Consider the following 26,638-nt stretch of genomic DNA (forward strand, 5'->3'; position numbering starts at 1 on the left):
AAGCTACAGAACAGTAAGAGGGAACTTTTACTGATGCAGAAAATACCTGACTGAATGTTCTGTATGAGTCTACAAATTATAGAAACAAAGCACAATACATATTCATTGTTTATAATCGCATACAATCTCCAGGTACAAATTTCCAATAATCATAATAGTTTCCAATACCTAGATTTGTGAATGTGACAACTAAGGAATGTGATTCTCCGTCAGGCTCACTCTGCCTACCGCCTGTGGAATTAATCTCTCCCTATGCCTCTTTGTTAATGCCTTGGATACTCCCCTACTGGAGGAGTGGTTTGCACAGCAGCCCTGTGTCTAGAACACAATTTTATATCTGCCCATTCATTTCCATGCTGCTGACTACATCCTTGCTCCTGCTCAAAGTACCAGGACGACTTAGAATTTTCCTGCTGCATTTGACTAAACTGCAGATCTCTGTGACTGCCAGATCCAGACTATTTGTACACTGAGCTGGAAAGAAGGGTAAGAATTTATTCATTCATTCTGAATAGCTGGCATAGAAATGATCTCTCATATAATGTTAGCTTTTCCTGATTAATGATTGCATTAATTTTACTATTTCTGATACCGGTAAGTGTTTTATCAGTCCTTTGTGTTGTTTTCCTTTTTCGTCCACATTTGTACTTACATATACAATCATCATGTTATAAATTGTGGGAAAATGTATTGCACTTGTATAAAACTATGTATCAATTGTAATCCTATCAAGGTTTTTAAGAAATCTGCAGATTGAAAGAAAGATTTTTGTCCATCGGCATGTACCACTATTATTTTTACTATCTAGTCACAGACTAATCAACATTTACTTTAATCATTCATTTGTTTTACTATCAGTCACTGTTACCCTCAATCGCAATGTCACTAAATATCCTACAAATGGCATTTAACAGGACAAGTCGATCAACAGTCATCTATCCAATCTAGTTATATGTGACCAGGTTTATACCATGTTACAAAGAGCATTGTCATAGTATAACTATTAGTTGTTTCACTTATAAGACATATTGCTAACTACATATTGTAGTTTACACATAAAAAATATATTATGTATAAGGAAAGCTTAAAATGGTAGAGGGGTTGTCCAGATGTTGAAAAACATGGCTGCTTTCTTCCAAAAACAGCTCCTCCGCTGACCATGGGTAGTATATAGTATTGCAACTAAGCTCCATCATCTTTATAAAGCTGAGATGCAATACCAGCACAAACCATTGATGGCGCTATATAAATAAAGATGATTATTATTTAACCATGGTCAGGCATGGTTGGAATAAAGCAAACATTTTTTTCAAATGCAGACAATCCCTTAATCTTCTGTAAATATATGGTGTTCATCAGGACCTTGTTTTGCGCACAAACAATTCTTTTACTTTATATAGCCATAGAATGATGTTGCAGTTGGATTAAACTACAACATTTGAGGAAGCTGCAACTTCTATGTTTTTTAATTCCTATTTGGAATAATGGGTGTTTTACTTCCATTTCATGCACAATTTTAATTACCGTAACTATTCCTTTTTCCTAAATGTGTTATCTGTCATCATTATTGTTACAGTTCATTAAAATAAATCAGGGGAAGGGGTTTGAGGCATTGTGTTTAGCTTAATTGGTTTATTACAATGCATGTGTTTGTAGCATTGGCCAAACAGGATAAGTTGCTTACGTGAAAACTGTTTACACAAAAGGTCACCTCTAAGTAGTTGCCAATAACCAACATCCTTCCTTTCATTATGACTTCTTTTTATAAATGATGTACAAAATGTTATAAAAGTAAATAATTCAGAAATTAGACAAAATATATTTGTTTAATAATTGGTTATTAACTTTCTAAATCAGAGGTACAACTTGTAGCTCTTGGGTTTTAGTCTTTGACAGGGCCCTCAAGCCACCATTCCATTTATGGTGTACATTGGTGTATAATTATGTGACAAAGGGTACTTGAGGGAACTGGGGACATTGATCATTACTCATACACTAGTTTTGCAAGCCATGGCCAGGAATTGTAACTTTTTATTCCCCTATGCTACCTCCATACCAAGTGGGTGTGGAAGGACAGGTAGTGGTTTGGGGTGGATGTGCACCTGCACTTGCTATAGCTGAATTTTACAGATTCTTCATGCACCAAGTGTCTAGCAAGTGCCTAGGTTCTACTGCTATTTTTTCCCACTCTACAGCCATGTACCTACTGCATTCACACACACGTATGGAGGACGTATATACGGCATATATACGGCATATATACGTCCCCCATAGCCGGAAATTGGCACATGGCGCCGTACGGGATACGGCATACATGTGGCACTGTACCTCTTCATAGCCGGGAGAAAGATAGGAAATGCCCTATCTGACGCCGGAATGCAGCTCTGTGCGCCATATATTACTATGGGGCGGGGATAAGCAGCGCTCACCCCCTCCTCCTCTCCCTGGGGCAGAAGTGTGCCCGCCGCCACGTCTGTGTGAATGTAGCCTAAGAAAGAGTATACAGGCAGTCCCTGGGTTACGCACAAGATAGGTTCTTTAGGTTTGTACTTAAGTTAAATTTGTATGCAAATTGGAACTGTATATTTTATAATTGTAACTCCAGACAAAAATGTATTTTTCCCTGTTAGGCCCCTTCCAAATTTGCGGGTCTGATACGCTGAACTTGCATTACACTCGCAGATCACCCGGTCCGAACGCTACAAAGCGGAACAAAACTCAGCATGTCAGTTCCAGTTTGCAGCATTCGGGCTGGGCGATCTAGGCTGCTCTTGCTGCGAATGTGATGCAAGTTCAACGCACCACACTTGCAAGTGTGGAAGGGGCCTTACAATTGGGTTTTCTAAATATTGGGCTGTCATGGGAACACCTATTATCAATAAACCAATACAGACACCTTACAGCTGATCATTACAGCCTGGGACTAAAGTAAAGCATCCAGAGAGCCTCATCAGAGGTCACAGCAGGAAGAAAGGTCTATCTGTAACTAGGGGTTGTCTGTAAGTTGGGGACAAATTGAAGAGTAGTGCTTTAAAAGTATAAATAGTCACATGTGCATTTCTGATATGCTTGTGCACATTAAAGAACAATAAAAATAAAGTGGGCTGATGCTTGTTTTTATCAATGATAATAATGGACACATAAGTGATAGGAGCATGAAAATCAATTGTAGCTAGTGGTAAGCAGAAGGCGGAGGTGTAAACTTGGCCTTGAAGGTTTTTCTTATTTCTATCCAATAATTTTTGTCTAATTATTTTCTTAATTAGGCAAACACCTTTAAAAGCAGCCGCTTCAGGAATTACAGTCTCTATAGTCCTTTATTGACATTCATTACCCATACAAAAGGACTTAAATCCCATTGTTTTACTATACTGTGCTGATAGAAGGGTGTTTATTTCCAACAGATCCATGGTTTCACTAGAACAGACTTAAAAGGGAATGTATCTCCAATTATTTTTTTGACTAAAACCAAATAACAGAATATACAATTTTTTTTTGTTTTCCTTTTCTGATTGTCTATGGTTTTGGGGGCTGCCATCTTTTTTGAGCTATAGTGGCTGAATTTTGCAATCTGTCTTACAGCAGCCTCATAGCCATAGACAACAATGGACCTTAGTCAACTCACTGGAGAGTTTTCTAGACAAGGTCTCTGCAAACAGGAGGTGTAGATGAAGCTGTGACATGATCTATTGTTAGCAGTGGATTTAAAGATGGTCTGTTAGAATAGAGGTGTTATCTTCTATTTTGATCTTATCTGTCATGTTTCTGGTGTAAATTAGAAGACTGCTGCACAGAAATCCTCTACAGAATTAGCAAATATTGGTCTATTCTTAAAGCGACTGTGTACAGTGAGAATTGCAGGATATAGTACTGTGTATATATTGACTTGGTACACTGGTAGCACTAAGCTTGCGCTTGCCACATTTAATTGAACGAACACTGTTTGAAATCCAGCCAGTCTGTGATTCATACACCAACCCTGGTTGTGTTTATAGAAAAAAACGGCTGTCAGACTCTTATATTTCTGAGAAAAAAACTGAGATCAATAAGAAAGTGGAAATCCCATTTCGGTTTAGAATCATTAACATTCTACATATATTACAAACATTGGCCTAGATTTATTAATGGTGCAGCGCAGGGTATGCCAGGTTATTGAAGACTGGCACATGGTCCTCAATAATCTTGTGCATTCTGCACGTGCTAATTGCGCAAGGTTTTTTCGGTGCTCTCAGTTTAATGGGTGTGCACAACATTTCTTTCGGACCATATTGATAAATGTGGAATACGCTCCGAATCGGCACCAAACACCCCTTTATGTCTTGGCTCAAACACATCATAAATACATGTGCAAGCAATTTGTACATGTATTTATGTACAAGGTTAGAAAGAAAACTTTCACAGTAAGAATTATCCGGAATGTTTTGGTGTCCACCGAGATTTTAAACTTGTGATTTCTTTTCATTTCAAAGATTAGAACCTGTGCCTAAATCTACAAGAAAAAAAACAGAATACAGATATAGTACAAAACCCATGGTGCAAATAATTTATTTTGCGGTTTAATTATTTTTGCAGTAACTGTGGCCTCTGAAATGTTTAGCCACTGTTAGATCTTTGTTAAGTGTGGAAGCAAAAGTCAGTTCAAATTAATAATATTTAATAAATCATTAATATTTAAAAAATGTAATATTTTTTTAATTTTAACTTAGAGATGATTAATAAAATCTGTTATATTGCTTATGAAATCATTTGTACATTGAAAGCTAGTCAAATTATATGTTATTAGATTATAATATTTTATATTATCATATTCCTGTCTATTTTGGGAAAGATTTATTGATGCAAGAAAAAAAGCTTCTCCCCGTCAGGCAAATTAGTGGGATACTTGAATAACTACAGTACATGACTAAGTGTTGGATGTGTTATGTGTGGTTCACTGATTTAGAAGCACAGCTAGTTAGCACACATAAATCTAGATATTCAGGAATCAATTCATGTTAAAAAGCCACACCGATGAGAAACGACACATAAGCTAACTGCAAAATGTTAACAAGGCGTCTTATGTGTATGAGCCATCCATGTGTGGGTGCTGATGGATAGCATGCTGTTTCTTACTTATCTAGATATTTGTGATTGTTGCATAATAATTAACACTTTATATGTTTGTTTCTAAAGAAATAATAAGACTTTCATCCTGTGAAGGATTTTGGCACATAACAAAATTTATTTTTGGAATTAAATATAGGAAATGAGCCATTTGGAGGAATTTATCATGACTTGGCACACAATGTACCCAATATACTAAGAGACTCCGGCCTTCATGTTTTAATTCTATTCCAGTTCTGGTCTGGCATATAATTGCACTTTAACCTGTGTCAGGATTCTTATACTACTACCCCAAAATGCAAACATATACCTAAGGCTATCACAGGCCGAGTGGCGTAACTAGAGTCCTTTGGGCCCGGGGTAAAGTTCCCAATGGGACCCCCCTCATTATGCCCCAAAAAAGCATTGAACCGTACTCCCCCATTTTTTACTGTAAATCTGGTGACAGTTTATGCTCTTGATTAAAGAATTTGTCCTTTTCTCTGTTGTGACCATGTCAGTTTCTTTCAGCCATGACACGTCTCTGAGGACGCTGCTCAAACCCGCCCCTCTCCATAGGGATAAATGGTGCACGGCGTGGTAATACGGGAAAAAATAGGACAAGTCCTCCCGTAGGGCGCCGTGCGCCCATTGCCGTCTATGGGGGAGGTTTACGCCGGCCTTATATACGTCCCCCATACGGCAGTGTGAATGTAGCCTAACACGATACAGTTCTGCTCACTGCTGCCAATATATGGTGCCCCCACAATAGCCAATATAGTAACATGAGGCTCACAGTAGGCAATATAATAACAGAGCCCTCACAATAGCAATATATGTTGCAAAAAGACTGCACAACTTCAGTAATGCGAAAGTAAGGGATACAAAAGGACAATTTCAAAATTCTTAGGAGACACACATGTTACAATATATACATAACAACATCAGAAATCTAGGTGACTGAAATGTGAATAAACATAGATTGGATGAAACTGTAAGTACTACCAAAACATACCACCATATCTATCTTGTATATTATCAAGTTGATAGTATATACAAGATAGATATGGTGGTATCTTTTTGGTAGTACTTACAGTTTCATCCAATCTATGTTCATTCACATTTCAGTCACGTAGATTTCTGATGTTGTTATGTATATATTGTAAGATACATGTGTCGCCTATGAATTTTAAAAGTGTTCATTTGTATCCTTTATTTAGTGTTTGACAAAGTCCTGTGTGGCCGAAACATCACATTTTGCACTTTGAAACAAATAAATACTTTTGCATCATTGGAGTTGTGCACAGTCTTTTGGCAGCATTTATTGTGGGGTTTAATCCCTTCGACTTTAGCACATGGATCCTGACCAAGGAGTGCAGATGGTACAACTATTACAATAACAATATAGACAGAGCAAATATAGTCACATGGCCCTCACTGTAGCTTATAGTCACAGCATCCAAGACAACAGATTAGAGAAGTTGTACATTCCTCACTTGATCATCATCTCTTCCACATTCTTATCACAAATGTAATACTGTTTTTTTTCTCCCCTAGAGATAACTATTGCTAACACAATAGCTGTTAGTCACAGTGTCTCCCAGTTGCCAATAGCCACAGTGCCCACCACAGTTGCCCATAGTTACAGGTTCCCCAGTAGCACATAATCACATAATCTCTCGTCTCTGCTGTATCTAAACTTTAGTCACAGATTAAGCTTTGTCCTAATAGGGAAATCACCAAACACTGTGATAAGAAAAAACACTTAATTGTTGCCCTTAGGCACTTACTTGTATCCAATTTTCAGGCTTTGAGGTACTCTAAACTGGTGTGTTTATGATGTATGACTTTCTCCTTCTCAGTGTTATGTCACCATGAAGTCAAACAGATGTATATGACAATTACTCAAACCTGATTTTCAAATATGAGCTACATGGGTGGAAAAATCCAAAAACAAATAAGATCATACAAAGAGATGGCTTACTGTAATAGAGGGCTTGCAGTAGCATGTCTGAATTTGCTAGCACTATCATGTCAAAGAGCAAATGCATTCAAATAAAAGTTCAATTGTTGCAAGAAAATGTATTGTGCATTGGTCAGTTTTCTCCTGTGTATTCTTCATACTTTTGCATCCACATCTCCAAAAGTATTTTCTTCCATCCACACTGTCACTGGCTACCATTAAACACACCTCTTCAGAAAAGCTTACAGTCCAAAATATAACCCTTTCTCTTCTGTTCACTGTCTGTATATAAAATATATGATGCTAAGTCACAAACTGTACTATTGTTTTTGACTAGAACATGCCATCACTTTCTATGGAAGTCTGTCCGACTGGACCCCCATTTGTCCTGAGCATGAGGGAGCCATAGTTTCACTATTTTAAAGGGGTATTCCCATCTGGGCATTTACATTTAATTTTATCCATTTGCCATATGTAAACATTTCTTCAATTGGATGTTATTAAAAAAATATTCCTGTGTGAAGATAATTTCTCATAAATGTAGCCATTCTGTCCCTTGGAAACCAGATAGCTTACTTGGACACGACCACCCTGCACTCTAGCAGCGGTGGCCAGACATGTGCTATTGAGCCCTGCCTGACCACCTGGCTTCAGCAATCATTACCACAGGACGGCTGTAGGACATGCAGTAAGTCCCGGACATTTCATATACAAACACCTTTTGTTTCTTTGTGCAATCACTCCAGCAGAGGTGGCCGTATCCAGGTACACAGTCTTGTTTCTAAGGGACCATATGACTACATTTATGAGAAATTATCTTCACACAAGAACATTTTTTTTAATGACATCTAATTGAAGAAATGTTTACATATGGCAAATGAATAAAATTAAATGTGAATGCCCAGATGGGAATACCCCTTTAAGTACATCTGAATGTAATAAAATTTTTTGTGTAGCAGCACAATTGGGCACCCTAGGTTGTTATGCACTCATTAAAAATTTCACAATTACAGTCCCCGGTGGTCAGCCTGTCTGCCCCCACTCCCTAGGATGCACGCACGCTGGCGTCTTCGTGCTATGGCCGATAAGAAAGCTGTTCTCTGTGCCTTGTGCTTGTGTTTTGATTTTCTATTGTGATTCCGGACCTGTTATTGACTTCGCTCCTCCGCTGCCAGCCCTGACCTCCTGCTCCATCCCTGACCTCGATTTATAATGCCACTAAAGTGTCCCAAATATTACTTTCTACTGCCCCCTTCAGCACCATGAATGTGATGATCAAGCTACTAATATATGAAGCTACTTGTGGCTTCTATGAGGAAGTAAGTTCCAGACCTGGGGGACGCTGTGGATGTTTTATATCTGGACTTTTCAAAGGCATTTGAAACAGTGTGGCATAAAAGGTTGGTACATAAAATGAGACTGCTGGGACTAGGGAAAAATCTGTGTATTTGGGTAAGTAATTGGCTTAGTGATAGAAAACAGAGGGTCGTCATTAATGGCACATTCTCAAATTGGGTTGATGTTATCAGTGGACTGCCACAGGGATCAGTATTGGAGACACTTCTTTTAAATATTTTTATTAATGACATTGTAGTGGTTTAACAAGCTCAAGTTTCAATATTTGCAGATGATACTAAGCTGTGTAAAGTAATAAATACTGAGGCCGATAGTATAGCATTACAGAGGTATTTGTGGAAGTTTGAGGATTGGGCAGAGAAATGGTTGATGAGGTTTAATGTAGATAAATGTAAAGTTATGCACTTGGGCCATGTAAACAAAAAGTACAATTATGTTCTAAACATAATTACTTGGTAAAACTGCAGCTGAAAAAGACTTGAGGGTATTGGTGGATGGCAAACTTAATTTTAGTGACCAGAGCCAGGTGGCTGCTGCTAAAGCAAATACAATTATGGGATTTATCAAGGGAGGAATAGATTGTCATGATAAGGACATAATTTTGCCCTTATACAAATTGCTGGTCAGACCACACATGGAATATTGTGTACTGTTTTGGGCACCAATGTATAAAAAGGACATAGTAGAACTAGAAAGGGTGCAGAGGAGAGAAACCAAGATTATTAGGGGAATGGGGGGACTAGAATACAATGACAGATTACAAAATTTAGGATTATTCAGTTTAGAGAAAAGATGGGAGGGGAGACCTCATTGCAATGTACAAATACCTGAACAGACAGTACAAGGATCTCTCCAAAGATCTTTTTATACCTCGGCCTGTGACCAGGACAAGGGGGCATCCTCTGCGCCTGGAGGAGAGGCGATTCTACCGTAGCCATAAACAAAGGTTCTTTACTGTAAGAGCAGTGAGACTGACACTTTGTTACTGTTACCTGCCTGTATTGTTCCTATTTTGTATGAATAAAGCTTTTCTACTATTTTACCGGAATCAAGTGAGGGCCGTCCTACCTGTTTTACCTATAGACTATGGAACTTTTAAGGGTTCAAGAGAGGCCTGGATGACTTTCTGGAGAGCAAAAATATCAGAGGTCCTTTCCCAGCCTTATATACTATGATACTATGATAATGGAAAACTGGACTTGGCAGAGACACAGACGAATTAAAAATCTACAGGTGGAACAACAGCTCATAGACATTATTCACACTCACTTTCATGTCATCACTTTGCTTATTTTTAGTATTAATGATAAGGTTTCTCAGTTCTAGCCAAACCCAAACGCTCTGTTTCCTAGAATAGCCTTGGCAGCATTTCACTCACATAAATTGGTTACACAAAAAATTATGACCTTGAGGAAAATGATTGAAAACGATTACATAATCAGCACATAAAGTTTGGATCAGATCATACAGTGAACTTGTATAGTGTACTTAACTAATTAAAGACTGGGATATTTATAACCTGTCTATCCTATATAAATGTATTAGGATCCCATCTAATAACTAGAACTCCTGCTTACATGACCTATTGAATAGAGAGTATGTGCATATTCTGGTTAATTGGCTGTATTTTGGCTATAATTTTCATGTAACTAATAGAGAATATTTTACTTTTTTCTTTATACACAAAAATCTTACCAGAATTCCTGCTAGCTATTAGGCTACATTATTACAGTGCCAAGTATTGCTTTAGAGACATCCTATGACTAGTTAGAATACAAGATACAGATGAGGACACTGCAGTCCTCTGAAAATAATATGCCTGTGGGAGCTTCTAGAGTAGAACTTTGTAAACCTATAAGTGGCTGAACTCAAATCACTCGCGCCACGTGAGTGATGCCCATATCTTTCTTAAATAGGACTGATTGAGTGGTTAACTGCTGGGGGGACAGAAAGAGTTAACATAACAACAGAAGCTGATGAGAAAACCAGTGTACCAGCTTTGAAGATCTTTTGTACCCCTGTTCATTGCTCAGTACTGGACAAGACAATGCACTGAGCTTATAGAGCTAGAGTACGGTAATGTACAGTTTAGTCATTTAACCCCAAAAGCTGTGTGTAATTGTATTGTTATTTTCTTGTAGGTCCTGGGATGCCTTCTAAGGTGAAAATTCCTCTTATCATTTCCATTTTGTTCCTTTTGATCAGCGTATCTGTTATCATTGCGATAGCTTACATTCAGATTCATCATGAAAGGTTACTTTCTCCTGGATTAAAGGTACAATCTCTTTCAATAATTAACATTTCCCCAGTTGTATATAATGTTTTGCAAGTCAACATATTTTTCATATTTACTAATGACAGAAATTTTGCTATTTATTTGCTATTTACGCACAAAATAAGCCCTCACACAGGTCTGTACACGTAAAAATGAAAAAGTTATGGATTTTTGAAGGTGGAGAGCGAGAAATGAGCGTCCTTAAGGGGTTAATTATAACCTGGTCTGGGGTCCTTATTAGTTGTCTAAATAAAGTACTTATAGGGGGTCAATTATGTTTGTTGCATGCATTTTTTGGGAGGGAGTAGGTTTTTGGTGAATTGTTTTTATTGGTATTTTTTGTAATGTTTTTGTCATCTTGATTTGCTTTGGAATTGCACCAAAAAAAGTCACATAAAAATGCACAAAAAACTCTAAGGACCTTAGATGAGATCACCCTAGTCACATGACAGGAAGTGCTGAACGGTTAAAAGTAGGCATGGGGCAGAGTAGAAATGAGTGAGCCCTCTGGCTCACTGCTGGTACTGGCTGTATGCCAGGTGAGGTAACAAAGTTTATTTATGTGGGGTAGAAACTATTTTTAGCTAAAAGAGGGAGGCATATAGTTGCAAGGGCTCTATGGGAACCTGTCACTAGCTGTATTAGTGAAAAATGTGGTGACAGGTTCCCTTTAAGTGGAGGAAGACATTGATACCACATTTACTAATAGTTAAATGATGCAAAGTGCCTTAGACAGTCTGAAAAAGTGCCCAGTTTTTCATCTGAGGTGCTTGTTTAGATATCTAAATTTGAATCTCCTCTCACTTGGGGCTACACATTTACTCAAATACTTTTGGGAAAATTTGCACTTCTTGGAGAATTTAACCACACCTAAGAGGTATAAAAAGTATGACAAAATATGTCCAAACCAAAGCCACACACTAAAAATATAAAATCCAGACAGATACATTTAAATCATGCCTCTTCCCTATGGAGCCATACCCCTTTACAGAAATCACCCTCAGCTTTTGGAGTTAGTAAGACAAATTTGAAAATTGCACACCGCTAAATGTGGCTAACTGGACTTGATTCAGTGGCCCATATTTATTAAAGTGTTTGTGCCAGTTTTCTGTCTGACTTTAGACTGGAAATAATGTGCAACATGTATTTATGTAGTCTTTGTGCCAGTTTTCTGTCTGACTTTAGACTGGAAATAATGTGCAACATGTATTTATGTAGTCTTTGTGCCAGTTTTGTGGCCCAACTACATTGGGGCAGATTTACTTACCCGGCCCATTCGTGATCCAGCGGCGCGTTCTCTGCACAGGATTCGGGTCCGGACGGGATTTATGAAGGTAGTTCCTCCGCCGTCCACCAGGTGGCGCTGCTGCGCTGAAAATCATCTGAACGCGCCGGAATACACTGAGCTGGACCAGGTGAAGGTAAGCGCTTCCCAAGCGACACATTTTCGATTTTTAAATGCGGCGGTTTTTCCGAATATGTCGGGTTTTCGTGCGGCCACGCCCCCCGATTTCCGTCACGCGCATGCTGCCGCCGATGCGCCACAATCCGATCGCGTGCGCCAAAATCCCGGGGCAATTCAGGTACAATCGGCGCAAATCGGAAATATTCGGGTAACACGTTGGGAAAACGCGAATCGGGCCCTTAGTAAATGACCCCCATTGTGTCCGCCACATCACAAAATTCTGCACCTAAAGGGGCGTTGCTGTGCAGACCAGACTGTGCACCACATTTATCACTACGACTCAATAGAATTGTGTCACACACTTTGGGGCACATTTACTAAGGGCCGTGCACCAGTTTTCTGTCTGACTTTGTACGTTGCACGTGCAAATTGCTTGCAGAGGTATTTAACAGGTGCCTGCGCCATATTTGTTGCACAGACCCTTTTTGTGGCACAGCTGCAATAAGCATCATGCAACATAAATTATGGGGCGTTTGGTGCTCAGACGGACCCTGTGTCAGATATAACATGCAAAGTCCGGCAAAATTGTGTTGCACAGCCCATGTTAAAGATCCACCAAAAAAAAAAAGTGGTGCACTCTGTCAGAGCAGTGCAAAAAGCGCCACAAAACATGAATCTGGTGCCCTTTGTACACTACACAGACAAACTGCATTTAGTGCAGTTTGCACTGTTCTTACTAAATATGCCCCCTGTATGTTAAAGGTGCATCCAAAAACGTTGGTCCAGAGCAGCGCAGGGTGCACCATATTATTGAAGACCATGCGCCAGTATTCAATAATCTGGCGCACACTGCACATTAGTGAGGCAAAATGCACGTAGTACAGTTTTCACTAGATTGATAGATATGGGCCAATGTATTTGACTTCATGGTCAAGTTGTGACCACATAACTCATTAAGAACAGGTAGATTTTGTAATTTAATTATATTCCCTCTATCACCTTATATGATATACATTCTTTTTTCTTTGTTTAACTATTTTTATTGTAGTTTTAAAAGTAACAAATAATGAATCATCAGCATATGAAATATAAACTATACATTGAGATTTCATGGACCATTCTGAGAATGGGAATACATTGGATATTCATCTCTGATCTAGTCATTACTAGCTTTTTCTCCATAGCTGGATTTAACCTTTAGTCCTGTATTACCATAAACAGCTATAAGATGTTGAACATATGGCCGATATATACATTTAGAAAATAACCACAAAATCTTTGTTGGTACAGTGTTTAGAAAGCTGATACTTTCGGAGTCATGGTAACGACTACACCCATAATGACATGATTGATTTATATTCCATTAGTATAGGTCTTCAGTGTGTATGTGAATAAAAATTGATGTGTGAAGTCAGTTTACTAGCACACAAATGTTTTACATGAGTTTTTGCAAATATAGTAAAATTAAAAAATCTGCATTTTTCACAACCATCTGTTCTATGTAATCACATGTCAAGACACAGTGGGGGACATTTACTTACCTGTCCGAGGAGTTCACCTGAAGTGCATTGTTCCGACACTAAGATCGTGCACCCGACATCCTGCATGTGTCGCTTCCCCGCTCAGGTCCGCCGGAGTTCACCTTCTTCTTCCTGGTGCATGCAAGTGCATGTCTTGCGACAAAATTTTAAAGTTAAATCCCACGCTCAGTCCAAATCCATTTGATCGTCCGACATTAGAGAGCAGCCTAGGAGCTTTTAGGTAGTAGGATCAAGAGGTATGCTGGATATTTATAAGGTGTAATAGATGAATTAAGTAGGGAATCTTTGGACTGGTTATCGGATATATTTAAACGAGGAAGCCTTCATGAGGTGAATGAAACAGACAGTTTTTCACTTTTAGTGCTGCCTAATGTTTTTGTTTTGCCTATGGACTTTCCTTGGAATTAAAGTTATTGGATTTACATTAGTAGTTGTCAATATGCTGTGTTGCCTAACACATGGCGGGGTTGGTGTCCTCCCATGGTCTGTATACTTACTGTATACCGTTGTCTTTGTGGCTCATGCATCTTCAATTAATTTGAAATGATTGTATATTGTTCAGTTTTTGTCAGACATTGGTTACTTTGGATCCTTACATAGGGCTTCCCGGTATAATTATTGCATATATTTAGTAGTGAGTTTTTGGATTGGTTGTGAAATATATTTAAACCAGGAAGTATTGTTTTAGAATACAGCGCCATACAGCTGTCAAAATACATGTCAAGTTTGTACCTTCTAAGCATTTGATATGATTGTATATTGTTCAGTACATTATCCAGTGGTAATAAAACCAAAAATTGGCAGCACTATATTCACCCATATAGTGGAGTTTCAGTTGATTTTCAGGTCTATTAACTTTTATACCCATATTTTCTTGCTAGCTACTAAACCCTGAAAAAAAAACATGTAAAAACATATGATGAAGTATATGTAGACATTTGAACTTACTAAAAGACTTAAAGAAGTAGGGCAAGGGACTTCGAATCTGTCTTTTAAAGGAAATCTACCATCAAAATCAACCATGAAAAACCAGAGACTCTAATAGATCCAGGTGCTGTGACTATAGTAATCTTATCATATCTGTTATTCATGGCCTCCTTCCTTCTAAAATCTAGCTTTACAATTATGCTAATGGCCTGAAGTACTCCTGGGGGTGTTAGAGCCCCTTTGTGCTGTATGTTTATAGGTCCTTACAGTGTGCAGGAGTGTCTCCCACCTCCCACTGTGTGCTGAAACGTCCTCTGCTGTAGTGAGATTATGTCAAGCAGAGGGAGGGGGAGCGCTTAGGGAGCAAAGGGGGCGGGAGAGACAATGTAACAGCCTGTGAAGCTGGGGGTGTTACCATAGCCCCTCGGTGCTAAAGCTTCATAGGCTGTTTCTAAAGTGGTAATATTTCCTCCATGTTTGTTAGCATCGTCTCTGATCTACTAAACTCCTAGTAGATCAGACTCACTTCTCCACCAAGTTGGACTTGTTTAGACCAGGTCTTGTATGATGGAGACTGTACATACCAATTTGGCGTGCAAGACAAAGAGGCCCAAAAAATGGCCTTAATGGGAATTGATGTATGTCCTTTCCACCAGTTTATTTTATGTCCATGACCACCATAATTTTAAACACCAATAGCATTTGGTCCAGAACAATGACCTACATATTGGTTCTGTCAACAAGACCATTATTTGTTGTTTGATGTACTTCTCACTTACTCATGTATGTTGTACTTGTTTAGTATGGCATAGTGCTGGATGCAGGATCCTCAAGAACCACCGTGTATGTGTATCAATGGCCTGCTGAAAAGGAGAACAACACTGGGGTAGTAAGTCAGGCCTTCAAGTGCAACGTTAATGGTAAGACATTTCTGAACTGCTTATATTACGTTGAAACTGCAAGGGATGTTTATCCATCAATGAAAAGAAATTGGCTATAACTATCATTGACTCTATTTTCCCTGTGTGACTCTGTCCTTGAAGGCGGTACAGTCTGTTCAGTTTTAAAGCAATTTGGCAAATAATTTACCAACAGAATGAATTCTTAAAGAGAACCTGTCACCCACATCTAGCCCCCCCGGAACTGTAGGTCTTAACTTATTCGCTGTTGTGGCCTGCAATGCATGATGACATGGGATCGACCATGGCTACATGGTGTGGAGTAGACCTTGTTCCTGCTACACAGAGCGGCTACTCCACACCCAAGTAGCCACGGCCAATAATTTGCATAAATATAAGGTACGGTTTTCTTAGGTTCTGATCATTATTAGTCACATGCAGAATGGCGATGAACTCAATAGTAGGAACTTACCATCGGATCTACCTTGGTAGGTAGATCCCTGATGGTAGGTTTCCTTTAAAAGGAATTCCATCTAAAATCTTAACGCACATTATAATTTGACACATTAAACTGTAGGATGGGGGGGGTCCCAAGTCTGATAGATTAACTAATCCAGACAAAAGACGAATTTAGACGTGAACAGATTTGAAAATAAAAGTATCAAATTAGTATTATGGGATAATGTCATTACAGCTTTGAAGTGTGCATAATACTGAAATCAAATATTAATTTATTTTTAGAGGTAACTGTAATAATAATTTGCATTCAGGTGTAGACAAATTCAGACTTTCTGCAGTAGTAAACAATTTAAACAATAGTGCCGTGGGCTTATGTAGATTGGGAATTAAACCTTATTGTCGTGGGTAGCGCATTACACAGAACCTGTGAAGCTTGAAGAAAAGAAGATACTGGAAGGTTCAATAGAACTGGTCAATAGATACTGTTGCCTCAAACCTTAATTATTAAAAACACATACATGTATGGTGCTATGGGTCCAGCCACATGGATGCAGACCAATTACTTGAGATTTCATTAAGAAGTTAAAACTAAACCTAAAACTAAAGTATAAATTTTATAAACCATTACACATTTTCCTGTAAAGTGAGAACAAACATGTAAAATGAGAAAGACGTGTCTTTTTTTTAACTGTATAAACTTTGATATAGATATTAATACAATTGTGCAGGTACTTTAAAGGAAACCTACCATCTAGGATTGAACTATTAAGGTAGATCCGTTGGCAGGTTCCTCCATTAAATACCATTGGAGCCCTTTTTAGAGCTAATCTTTTACTGGCCAATAAGTTTGTAAATCTTTTATTGCCCTAATATGCAAATTAGTGAAAGAGGCTAAAGGGGTGTGGGGTAGCCGGAGCTGAGGCTACGTGGCGCAGCTAGTCCACATCTCAGTAGCCCCTTTTGCTCCTTCAGCGTGCGGCTCCTGGAAGCTGTATGCACTTTTGCATGCTCTGCATATACTACGCACAGCTGACAGCTGTGTGTACTCGGCACTGATGTCGGAGCCACTGTGCATGTTCTCTAGCTCCGGCTTCGGAACCCAGCACGCTCAGCTGCCAGCTCAAGCGCAGACAAGTGCGTGCAGCTACCAGGAGCTGGCACTGAAGAAATAGTAGGAGAATCGAGAACGGCTACTCGGGCGTGAAGCAGCCATGCCGTGTATCTTCAGCTACGGCTACTCTATGCCCCAGTAGCCTCTTTCATGAATTTGCATATTAGGGCAATAAAAGATTTACAAACTTATCGGGCACTGAAAGATTAGCCCTAAAAAAGGGTTCCAATAGCAATTATTAGAGGAACCTGCCACCGGATCTACCTTAATAGTAGGTTTCCTTTTAATAATGCTTAGTTTGATTTGTTTTTTCCAGGCCCTGGGATTTCCGGCTATGCTAGTGAACCTGAAAATGCAGCTAAAAACATTGATAGCTGCATGAAGAAAGTTATCAGTGTCATTCCCTTTAATCAGCAGAATAGCACACCTTTATATTTGGGAGCCACAGCAGGAATGCGGCTTCTCATGTAAGTGATTTATAAAGAAATATGCAAGATTTATTAAAAAATATGCAGACCAAAATATACATGCAGGGGGTGAAATAAATATTGAACACATCACCAATTTTTGGTGTAATCATCTTTATAAAGGTGCTCTTGACAATTCACCAGATATTGGTAACAAGGATTCCACATCCAAGCCAAAGATGTTCATAAATTAAGTTGTGTTAATAATGAGAAATGACACAGGGAAAAGGTCGTAACTCGCTTACTGGAATTTATTTCATACTTTGTACAAAAGCTTTTATAAGCGATGAAACAAGAGATTGCAGTTGAGATGCAGTTTTAAGGTGCAGTTTAAACAGCAATGTGTGAACACACCCTGAGCTTTAGTTCGGTCCAAAGAATTTCTATTAAATGCAAGTCAGGTGATTGGCTGGACCATTCTTGCAGCTTTATTTTCTTTCCCTGAAACCAACTTTACATTGTCTTCCTGAAATGTCCTTCCACATTTTATTTTCATGATGCACGGGTTTAGATTTGTGTAAAAACCTGCAAATGTGCAGCTCAGGTTAGAGTTAGTGCGCAGGCGCAGAAAAGGAACGTCTTTAGCCGCCCTACTCTGCCAATGGGTGCTTCATGGCGTGGAGAAGGTGTGAAAGGGGAAAATAATCACACTTACTGGCGGTTAGCAATTATTTCAGGACTTGTACCCCAGAAAACTGGCGTGTATTATGGCATCCAAATAATTTAATTATATTCTCCCAGATTATGGCCCCAAATGTGCTAATTGGAACCTTCAGTTGTTTATAAATTCTTCTATAACCAATGGCATCAGTATATTTTGCAACAATAATGTTCCAAAGGTCTGGAGACTGCTCACTGGTTACCCATTACAAGAACTTTCTTATGTGGCACCTTGGTAATGACATCCTTTTTTTGTGGGCCATTAGTTGAATCAGCTGATATTATTTTTCACTAATTGTTAGGATTGCTTTCTAATTATTGATAGATTTCAGCTGGTGTCACAACTTTCCATGGTTTTTATCACCTCTTTTTCTACATGTGTTTAATAATTTTTCCTGTGCCTACATTCTCATTATTATGCATAGCTTAATTTATGGATATCTATGGTAGTATGGTATCTTTTGCATTGTGATTAGGATATGTAAGTACTGACATTTGGTGAAAACATCACTCAATTAAATCATAAAATCTCTAAAGGTGCCTTGATTTTGAAACTTGTGATAGAAGGCGTAACAAGGCAGGGAGAGGTTAAAGAAAGCAAATAAACCTATACTTACTGTACCTGTCATACTTCCAGCCTTCAGTCATTCATTCTGGGATTAACAAGATCTGTGCAGCGCTGTGTAATCAGTGTGCTCTATATAAATAAAGGGATTATTATTATTATTTACATGGCTCGATTGGAGAGGTGTAAAGTATATGCACATCACCACTAAAGCAAACAACTGACCTCAGCAGTGGTCCCAATATATATGCTAATGAGGTTATTAGTGATTTATATATGCAGGCACCTCCCTACTGTAGCTCTGTAAACAATTGTTGTCAACTTTAAGTAGAGAAAGCAGTAATAGAAGTGGAGACTTTAATTTAATTTTTTTTTTTTTAAAACTTCCATATTTTATTGGGAAACATTTTTATATTTTGTATTAAAGAACGAGACAATATGCATTATAGAAGAATGAATACAAGAGCTCATATATGTATTTCAGTGTTACATTGAAGACCCAGTTTCAAGGTGTTTTGTTTTCTGTAAACTGCTTAGGTTGAAAAATGAAAGTGCCGCTCAAGGTGTCCTCACCAGTATTGAGAACTACTTCAAAACCCAGCCATTTGATTTTAGAGGAGCCAAGATCATTACGGGTCAGGAGGAAGGGGTGTACGGATGGATTACAGTCAACTATTTAATGGGAAATTTCTTGGAGGTGTGTGCAGATTGCATGCTTTCTACTCCCACTGATAATCCTGGCAAATCAATTTAACCTTATTGAGTATTTCTTTCCAGCTTAAAGGTCAATGTCCATTAATTTATATTGATGGTCTATTAATATCTAACTGGTGTGGTGTCAATTCTGGCCCTGCACCAATTTCCAATCACCAATCAGTCATAAAATCGATAATTCAAGCCTGAGAATAGGTCTTCAATATAGATGCCAGGGCAGCTCACTTAAGGCTTGTATGAGTAACAAGTAGTCAGAATCAGAAAGCTGGATGCATGATCAGCCTTTTCTGTAGCCATTATTCCCATTAGGTGTGTGCTAGTAATAAAGCTGCCGTGTAGAATACAGAGGTTTATGTATTGCATGTAGGAGAGCATAGATATATTTTGGCTAGAAGTGGTGTAATGAGGAAGAGGAACCTGATGGGCACAGCCATATATGCCATGAGGCGGGATGAGTATCCAATCTCAGGTGGCAGAAGTAGAGCCCTGAGGGGGGTGGCCGAAGAGCCGTTTTGAAAAGTGGGTTATTCAAGCAACCGACCGAATAACCCACCAGAAGCAGAGACACACTTGCATCCGTGTTTTTGTCTCTCAACTATACTGGTTATGTCTGTATACTCACTGTATATGCAAAAGTAAATGGTGTTAACAGAACATATCCATCCTATTAGTTGTAGAAAGGCTGTCACCCTCTGCACCCCATCAAGTCAGACTCAACAGTAATGGCCTATGTGGCAGAGGAATGGCAGAAGTTTACCCCCCCCCCTCACCCCATTAAATATATAATATATTATCTGTGTATCGGGAGTTAGTTAGGAAATGATGATTCAGCTGCCAGCTTAATCCATGGATATTCACAATATAACTCTGGACATAGAAAATAATTGTATTCTTCTCCAGCTGGTGATCATTAATGTGTTAGAAAAAGTGACAGCAGAATACATTTTGACAGTAATAACTGTGTGCTGTCAATGGGAGATGATCTCATCCCTCTGAAATGTTTGACTAAACACTCCTGAAGCTACTAGTACTACTACTTAGGATACATTCTGCTTGAATCATTTTCTTGTCAGCATTTCTACAATATGATGGGCATATTCTGTTTAACTGCATTTACTTTTGCATATACAGTAGGTATACAGACAGATAGTTGGAGAGTATACATAGTATTGAGTATCTTGCCATATACACAGGATGAAAGGTGACTCAATCAGCAGAAAAGTCGTTTACTCCAACTCTACAACACATTGTAGGAGAACCAAAAAACATTACTATACTCAATTTTTGGTTATCATATAGACACCCCAGTCCTCTACTTCCTATAAAATCAACATTAACTGTGTTTATAATGGATGGGGGAGAGGTCAGCTGTTGAGATGCTGTGGTAGTTTTTGGTTATATGTGAAAGGCCCCAGTCTGTAGTTTAGGACAGATTTTCAGTCACCATTCTGTGGAATGCTATAGAACAGTGAAAGATGACCCAACTCAAAGAAATTTGTTGAGTGAGTGTTGGAGATAGCTGAGCACTATGCTCTACAAATATCTTGGAGTTTAAGGTTGACTGGTGACTTCGGATCTGGTCTGGCTTTTTCTCACTCTCCCATACTATTGAATAGATTAGTGAGAATGGGACTCCTGTTGTCTGGATTGCTGGGAGATTTTTTCTAGTGATCGGTGGGAGTCTCAGCAGTCAGATGTTCAATGAACAGCTTGTTGTGTCCTAATGTGAAGATAGGGGATACATTGAAAACTTGGTATAACCCCTTTGTCATTGATACAGATAAAATAAAAGTCTAATTACAATTTTTTATTTTAGTCACACAGGTAAGCAAATGGCTGTATTTTCAAGTTGACTAAAATATTTTACAAAAAATCTTTACTGGGAACTGGTAGCCCCATCTGACAGCAGGTTCACCATTGAAACTGCAGCATGAAACCACAGAATAGTCCTATTGTATGAGGCAAATCAAAGTGCAAAACCAAGATTCCTAGTAAAACCACAACATTTAAGTATATATAATTATCTTCAATCTGCATGCAATAAGTTTTTTTTCCTTTATCTTTAGAAAAACATTTGGAGTACATGGGTACGTCCAGATGCAGCAGAGACCACTGGAGCGCTGGATTTGGGTGGTGCCTCTACACAGATCTCCTTCATTCCAGAAAAGTCAGAACAGAACCCCAACAACACGTTGGAAGTGACACTTTATGGCTATAAGTACAATGTATACACTCACAGCTATCAATGCTATGGCAGGGATGAATCAGAGAAACGTCTGCTGGCATCATTAGCTCAGGTATGATGCTACAATACTGTTATCTGGGTCCATAACTTTATCCATAGACAGTACTGTAACATGTAGTAGTTTGTTTTGGCCTTCAATGGCCTCAGTGCAGCTATTCCCACTTGGCAGGTTACAATGACTCAAGCAGAAATAATCAGCAACCGGACACAGTGCATAATGGAAAGCACCTCCCTTGGTAAATCTATTGTTAATTCTAATGTAGAATTATTTTCAAATAGGAAAAAAAATAACGGCAAAAAAGGCTTAAAAACAAAACAGATCCTTCATTGGCAACATGGTAATGCTGTTGTAATACAATGACAATATTGCATTTAAAATTGGTCTTTTTGAAATGTTTTTATTGCAATTTTACATTTTCATACAACACTTTGAGGGGTCTACAATAATGCACAGGAATATTTTGGGAAAGAGGAAGGAGTAGAAGTTATAGAAAGGGGTTTTATGTATCTTAGGCTTTTCTTTTTCTTCCCTCCTATATTTGCAACTATCTTATTGCATTTGCATATTTGTGCCTAAATTTGCAACTTTTACACTCGCCTAACAAATTTATATAATTTTTGGACTATAAGAAGCTTGCTAAAAAGTAGACCGAAGGTCAGGAGGATCCAGCACTGCCAGACCCAGATGATGCAGAGCTATGTGTGTAACTGTATGGATGATGCAGTGCTGTGTGTGTAACTGTATGGATGATGCAGAGATGTGTGTGTAACTGCATGGATGGAGCAGAGATGTGTGTGTAACTGTATGGCTGATGCAGAGCTGTGTGTGTAACTGTATGGATGAAGCAGGGCTGTGTGTGTAAATGTATAGATGATGCAGAGCTGTGTGTGTAACTGTATGGATGAAGCAGGGCTGTGTGTGTATCATAGTATCATAGTATATAAGGCTGGAAGGAGACGCAAGTCCATCAAGTCCAACCTTTAAGAATTAAATAAATGTTTTATCCCCATAACCCGTGATATTTTTTCTCTCCAGAAAGTCATCCAGGCCTCTCTTGAACATGTACATAGAGTCCGCCATAACAACCTCCTGCGGCAGAGAGTTCCATAGTCTCACTGCTCTTACAGTAAAGAACCTTTGTCTATGGTGATGGTAAAATCGCCTCTCCTCTAGGCGTAGAGGATGCCCCCTTGTCCTGGTCACAGGCCTAGGTATAAAAAGATCTTTGGAGAGATCCTTGTACTGTCCGTTCAGGTATTTGTACATTGTAATGAGGTCTCCCCTCAGTCGTCTTTTTTCTAAACTGAATAATCCCAAATTTTTTAATCTGTCAGTGTATTCTAGTTCCCCCATTCCCCTAATAAATCTGGTTGCTCTCCTCTGCACCCGTTCCAGTTCTACTATGTCCTTTTTATACACTGGTGCCCAAAACTGTACACAATATTCCATGTGTGGTCTGACCAGGGATTTGTATAAGGGCAAAACTATGTCTTTATCATGAGAATCTATTCCTCTCTTGATACATCCCATTATTTTATTTGCTTTAGCAGCAGCCGCCTGGCTCTGGTCACTAAAATTAAGTTTACCATCCACCAATACCCCCAAGTCCTTTTCAGCTTCAGTTTTACTAAGTAATTGACCGTTTAGAACATAATTATACTTTTTGTTTCCATGGCCCAAGTGCATAACTTTACATTTATCTACATTAAACCTCATCAACCATTTCTCTGCCCATCCCTCAAGCTTCCACAAATCCCTCTGTAATGCTAAACTATCAACCTCAATATTTATTACTTTACACAGCTTAGTATCATCTGCAAATATTGAAACTTGACTGTGTAAACCCACTACAAGGTCATTAATAAAAATATTAAAAAGAAGTGGCCCCAATACTGACCCCTGTGGCACTCCACTGGTAACATCAACCCAATCTGAGAATGTGCCATTAATGACCACCCTCTGTTTTCTATCACTAAGCCAATTACTTACCCAAATACACAGATTTTCTCCTATTCCCAGCAGTCTCATTTTATATACCAACCTTTTATGTGGCACGGTGTCAAATGCCTTTGAGAAGTCCAGATATACAGCATCCACAGCGTCCCCCAGATCCAGTCTTGAACTTACCTCCTCGTAGAAACCAATCAGATTAGTCTGACAGGACCGATCTCTCATAAACCCATGCTGACGCTGGGTTATAAGGGTGTGCACATTGAGATACTCCAGGATAGCATCTCTAATAAACCCCTCAAATATTTTCCCCACCACAGCAGTTAGACTCACGGGTCTGTAGTTTCCAGGATCGCTATTTGATCCTTTTTTGTATATTGGTACCACATTTGCTATGCGCCATTCCTGTGGAACATAACCAGTCCTCAGTGAATCTTCAAATATTAAAAATAACGGTCTGTCTATCACCGTACATAATTCATGCAGAACCCGGGGGTGTATGCCATCTGGCCCAGGTGATTTATCTATCTTAGTGGTTGCGAGGCGGCGCCGTACCTCTTCCTGGGTTAAACTGTTGACATTATAAAAAGAATTAACATTATTCCTCATTGTGTCTTCCACCAGGGGATTTTCCTGGGTAAAGACAGTTGAGAAGGCGACATTCAGTAGATTGGCCCTTTCCTCATCTCCTTCCACCATGACCCCCATGTTATTTCTAAGGGGACCCACACTCTCTGTTTTTAGTTTCTTATCATTTATATACTTGAAAAATAATTTGGGATTATTTTTGCTCTCCCTGGCAATATTTCTCTCAGTCTCTATTTTTGCGGCCTTTATCTGCTTTTTACAGGATTTATTTTTCTCTCTATAATCCTGTAATGCCTCATCGCTACCTTCACGTTTTAGCACCTTAAACGCTTTATCTTTCTCGCTTATTGCTTTCCTTACAAGACAAGTTAGCCACATAGGGTTTTTCTTGTTCCTTTTATGCTTTTTCCCATAAGGTATGTGTTTCTCACAGGACTTTTTCAGAATATATGAGAAAAAGTCCCATTTTTGGGGGGGGCTTTTGTCTTTGAGAACATTATCCCAGTCTATGCCTTTAAGGTCTTCCCTTAGTTGCTGAAAATTTGCCCTCCTGAAGTTTAGAGTGTTGGTTGCCCCTTCACTAACACTCTTAGTAAAGCGTAATACAAAATCAATGATATTATGATCACTATTCCCCAGGTTCCCCCCAACCTGTAGTTTTGATACCCTATCAGGTCTGTTGGTAAGGATAAGGTCCAGCAGTGCCCCCCCTCTTGTTGGCTCCAGGACTAGTTGCGACAGGTAATTGTCTTTTGTCGTTGACAAGAACCTGCTACCTTTGAAGGACCTGCAGGTTTCTGCCCCCCAGTCAATATCTGGGTAATTGAAGTCCCCCATGATAAGTACTTCACCTTGCTTTGAAGCCGCATCCATTTCACTTATCAGCATTTCCTCTGCTGCCTCCATTATATTTGGAGCCTTATAACAAACCCCTAGTAATATTTTATTATTCTTTTTCCCTCCTCTTATCTCAACCCATAGGGACTCCACATTTGCGTTACTGATGTCATCTAGCAGGACGGGCTTGAGGCACGAATTCACATATAAACAAACCCCTCCACCTTTTTTATTTATACGATCCTTTCTAAAAAGACAATAACCATCAATAGTAACAGCCCAGTCATAGCTACTGTCCAGCCATGTCTCGCTGATACCCACTATATCATATTTCCGCTCCAACATCAAGAGTTCCAGTTCCTCCATTTTGTTTGTGAGGCTTCTGGCATTTGTGTACATACACTTTATATGGTTTTCCCTGTCCGTATTCCTTTTGTCCTTATTCCCCAATCTCATTCCAGCCCCCCTTCCTCCCCATGGACTATGACTCTTCCCAGCTCTCTATGTACACTGTCTATTTGCCCTGCACAAGTGTAGTTGCCCTCCCCCCAGGTCTCTAGTTTAAACACTCCTCCAACCTTCTAGCCATTTTTTCCCCTAAAACAGCGGCCCCCTCCCCATTGAGGTGCAGCCCATCCCTACTGTAGAGCCTGTAGCCAACAGAAAAGTCAGTCCAGTTCTCCATGAACCCAAAACCCTCCTTCCTACACCAACTTTTGAGCCACTTATTTACCTCCTTGATCTCCCGCTGCCTTTCTGGTGTGGCACGTGGTACAGGCAGTATTTCGGAGAAAATTACCTTTGAGGTCCTTGCCCTGAGCTTATGGCCTAAATCTCTGAAATCATTTTTAAGGACCTTCCACCTACCTCTTACTTTGTCATTAGTGCCAATGTGGACCATGACCGCTGGTTCCTCACCAGCCCCTCCCAGTAATCCGTCAACCCGATCCGCAACATGCCGAACCCGAGCACCCGGCAAACAACACACTGTTCGGTATGCACGGTCTTTGTGACAGATTGCCCTGTGTGTTCCCCTAATAATGGAATCTCCCACTACCAGCACCTGTCTGACCTTGCCTGTGCTCCCATTACCCTTCATTCCCCTGGTTGCTAGCGGCCACGTCTTTCTGCAGCATTGCTACCCCAGAGCTGATATCCCCCTCATCCACCAGCCTGGCAAACTTATTGGGATGCACCAGATCAGGACTAGACTCCCTACAACTCTTCCCTCTACCCCGCCTTCTACATGTTACCCAACTAGCTGCCCCCTCACTCTGCACCTCCATACTTCCCTCCCCACACCCATCTTCCCCAGAGAGTTTGTGTTCCAAGAGCAGCAAACTTCGTTCCATATTATCATATTATCATTATCATGTAAATGTATAGATGATGCAGTGCTGTATGTGTGTAAATGTATGGATGATGCAGAGCTGGTGTGTAACTGTATGGATGATGCCGTGCTGTGTGTGTAACTGTATGGATGTAGCAGAGCTGTGTGTGTAACTGTATGGATGAAGCAGGGCTGTGTGTGTAAATGTATAGATGATGCAGAGCTGTGTGTGTAACTGTATGGATGATGCCGTGCTGTGTGTG

General features: G+C 39.4%; 1 protein-coding gene across 1 annotated transcript in view; it reads left to right on the forward strand.

Annotated features, from left to right (window-relative positions):
- Positions 1 to 317: 317 nt before the first annotated feature.
- The window catches only part of ENTPD3 (ectonucleoside triphosphate diphosphohydrolase 3), a 34,418-nt gene continuing 8,097 nt past the window's right edge, over positions 318 to 26,638 (forward strand). Inside the window, exons 1-6 of the mRNA XM_072153517.1 lie at positions 318 to 486; positions 10,543 to 10,676; positions 15,352 to 15,469; positions 17,335 to 17,485; positions 19,248 to 19,407; positions 21,491 to 21,721. Of these exons, the coding sequence (XP_072009618.1) occupies positions 10,551 to 10,676; positions 15,352 to 15,469; positions 17,335 to 17,485; positions 19,248 to 19,407; positions 21,491 to 21,721 (786 nt within the window). The 5' untranslated portion in view covers positions 318 to 486; positions 10,543 to 10,550. The remainder of the gene's footprint in view (positions 487 to 10,542; positions 10,677 to 15,351; positions 15,470 to 17,334; positions 17,486 to 19,247; positions 19,408 to 21,490; positions 21,722 to 26,638) is intronic.

Source organism: Engystomops pustulosus, chromosome 5 (assembly GCF_040894005.1).
Source record: "Engystomops pustulosus chromosome 5, aEngPut4.maternal, whole genome shotgun sequence".
Lineage (NCBI taxonomy): Eukaryota > Metazoa > Chordata > Amphibia > Anura > Leptodactylidae > Engystomops > Engystomops pustulosus.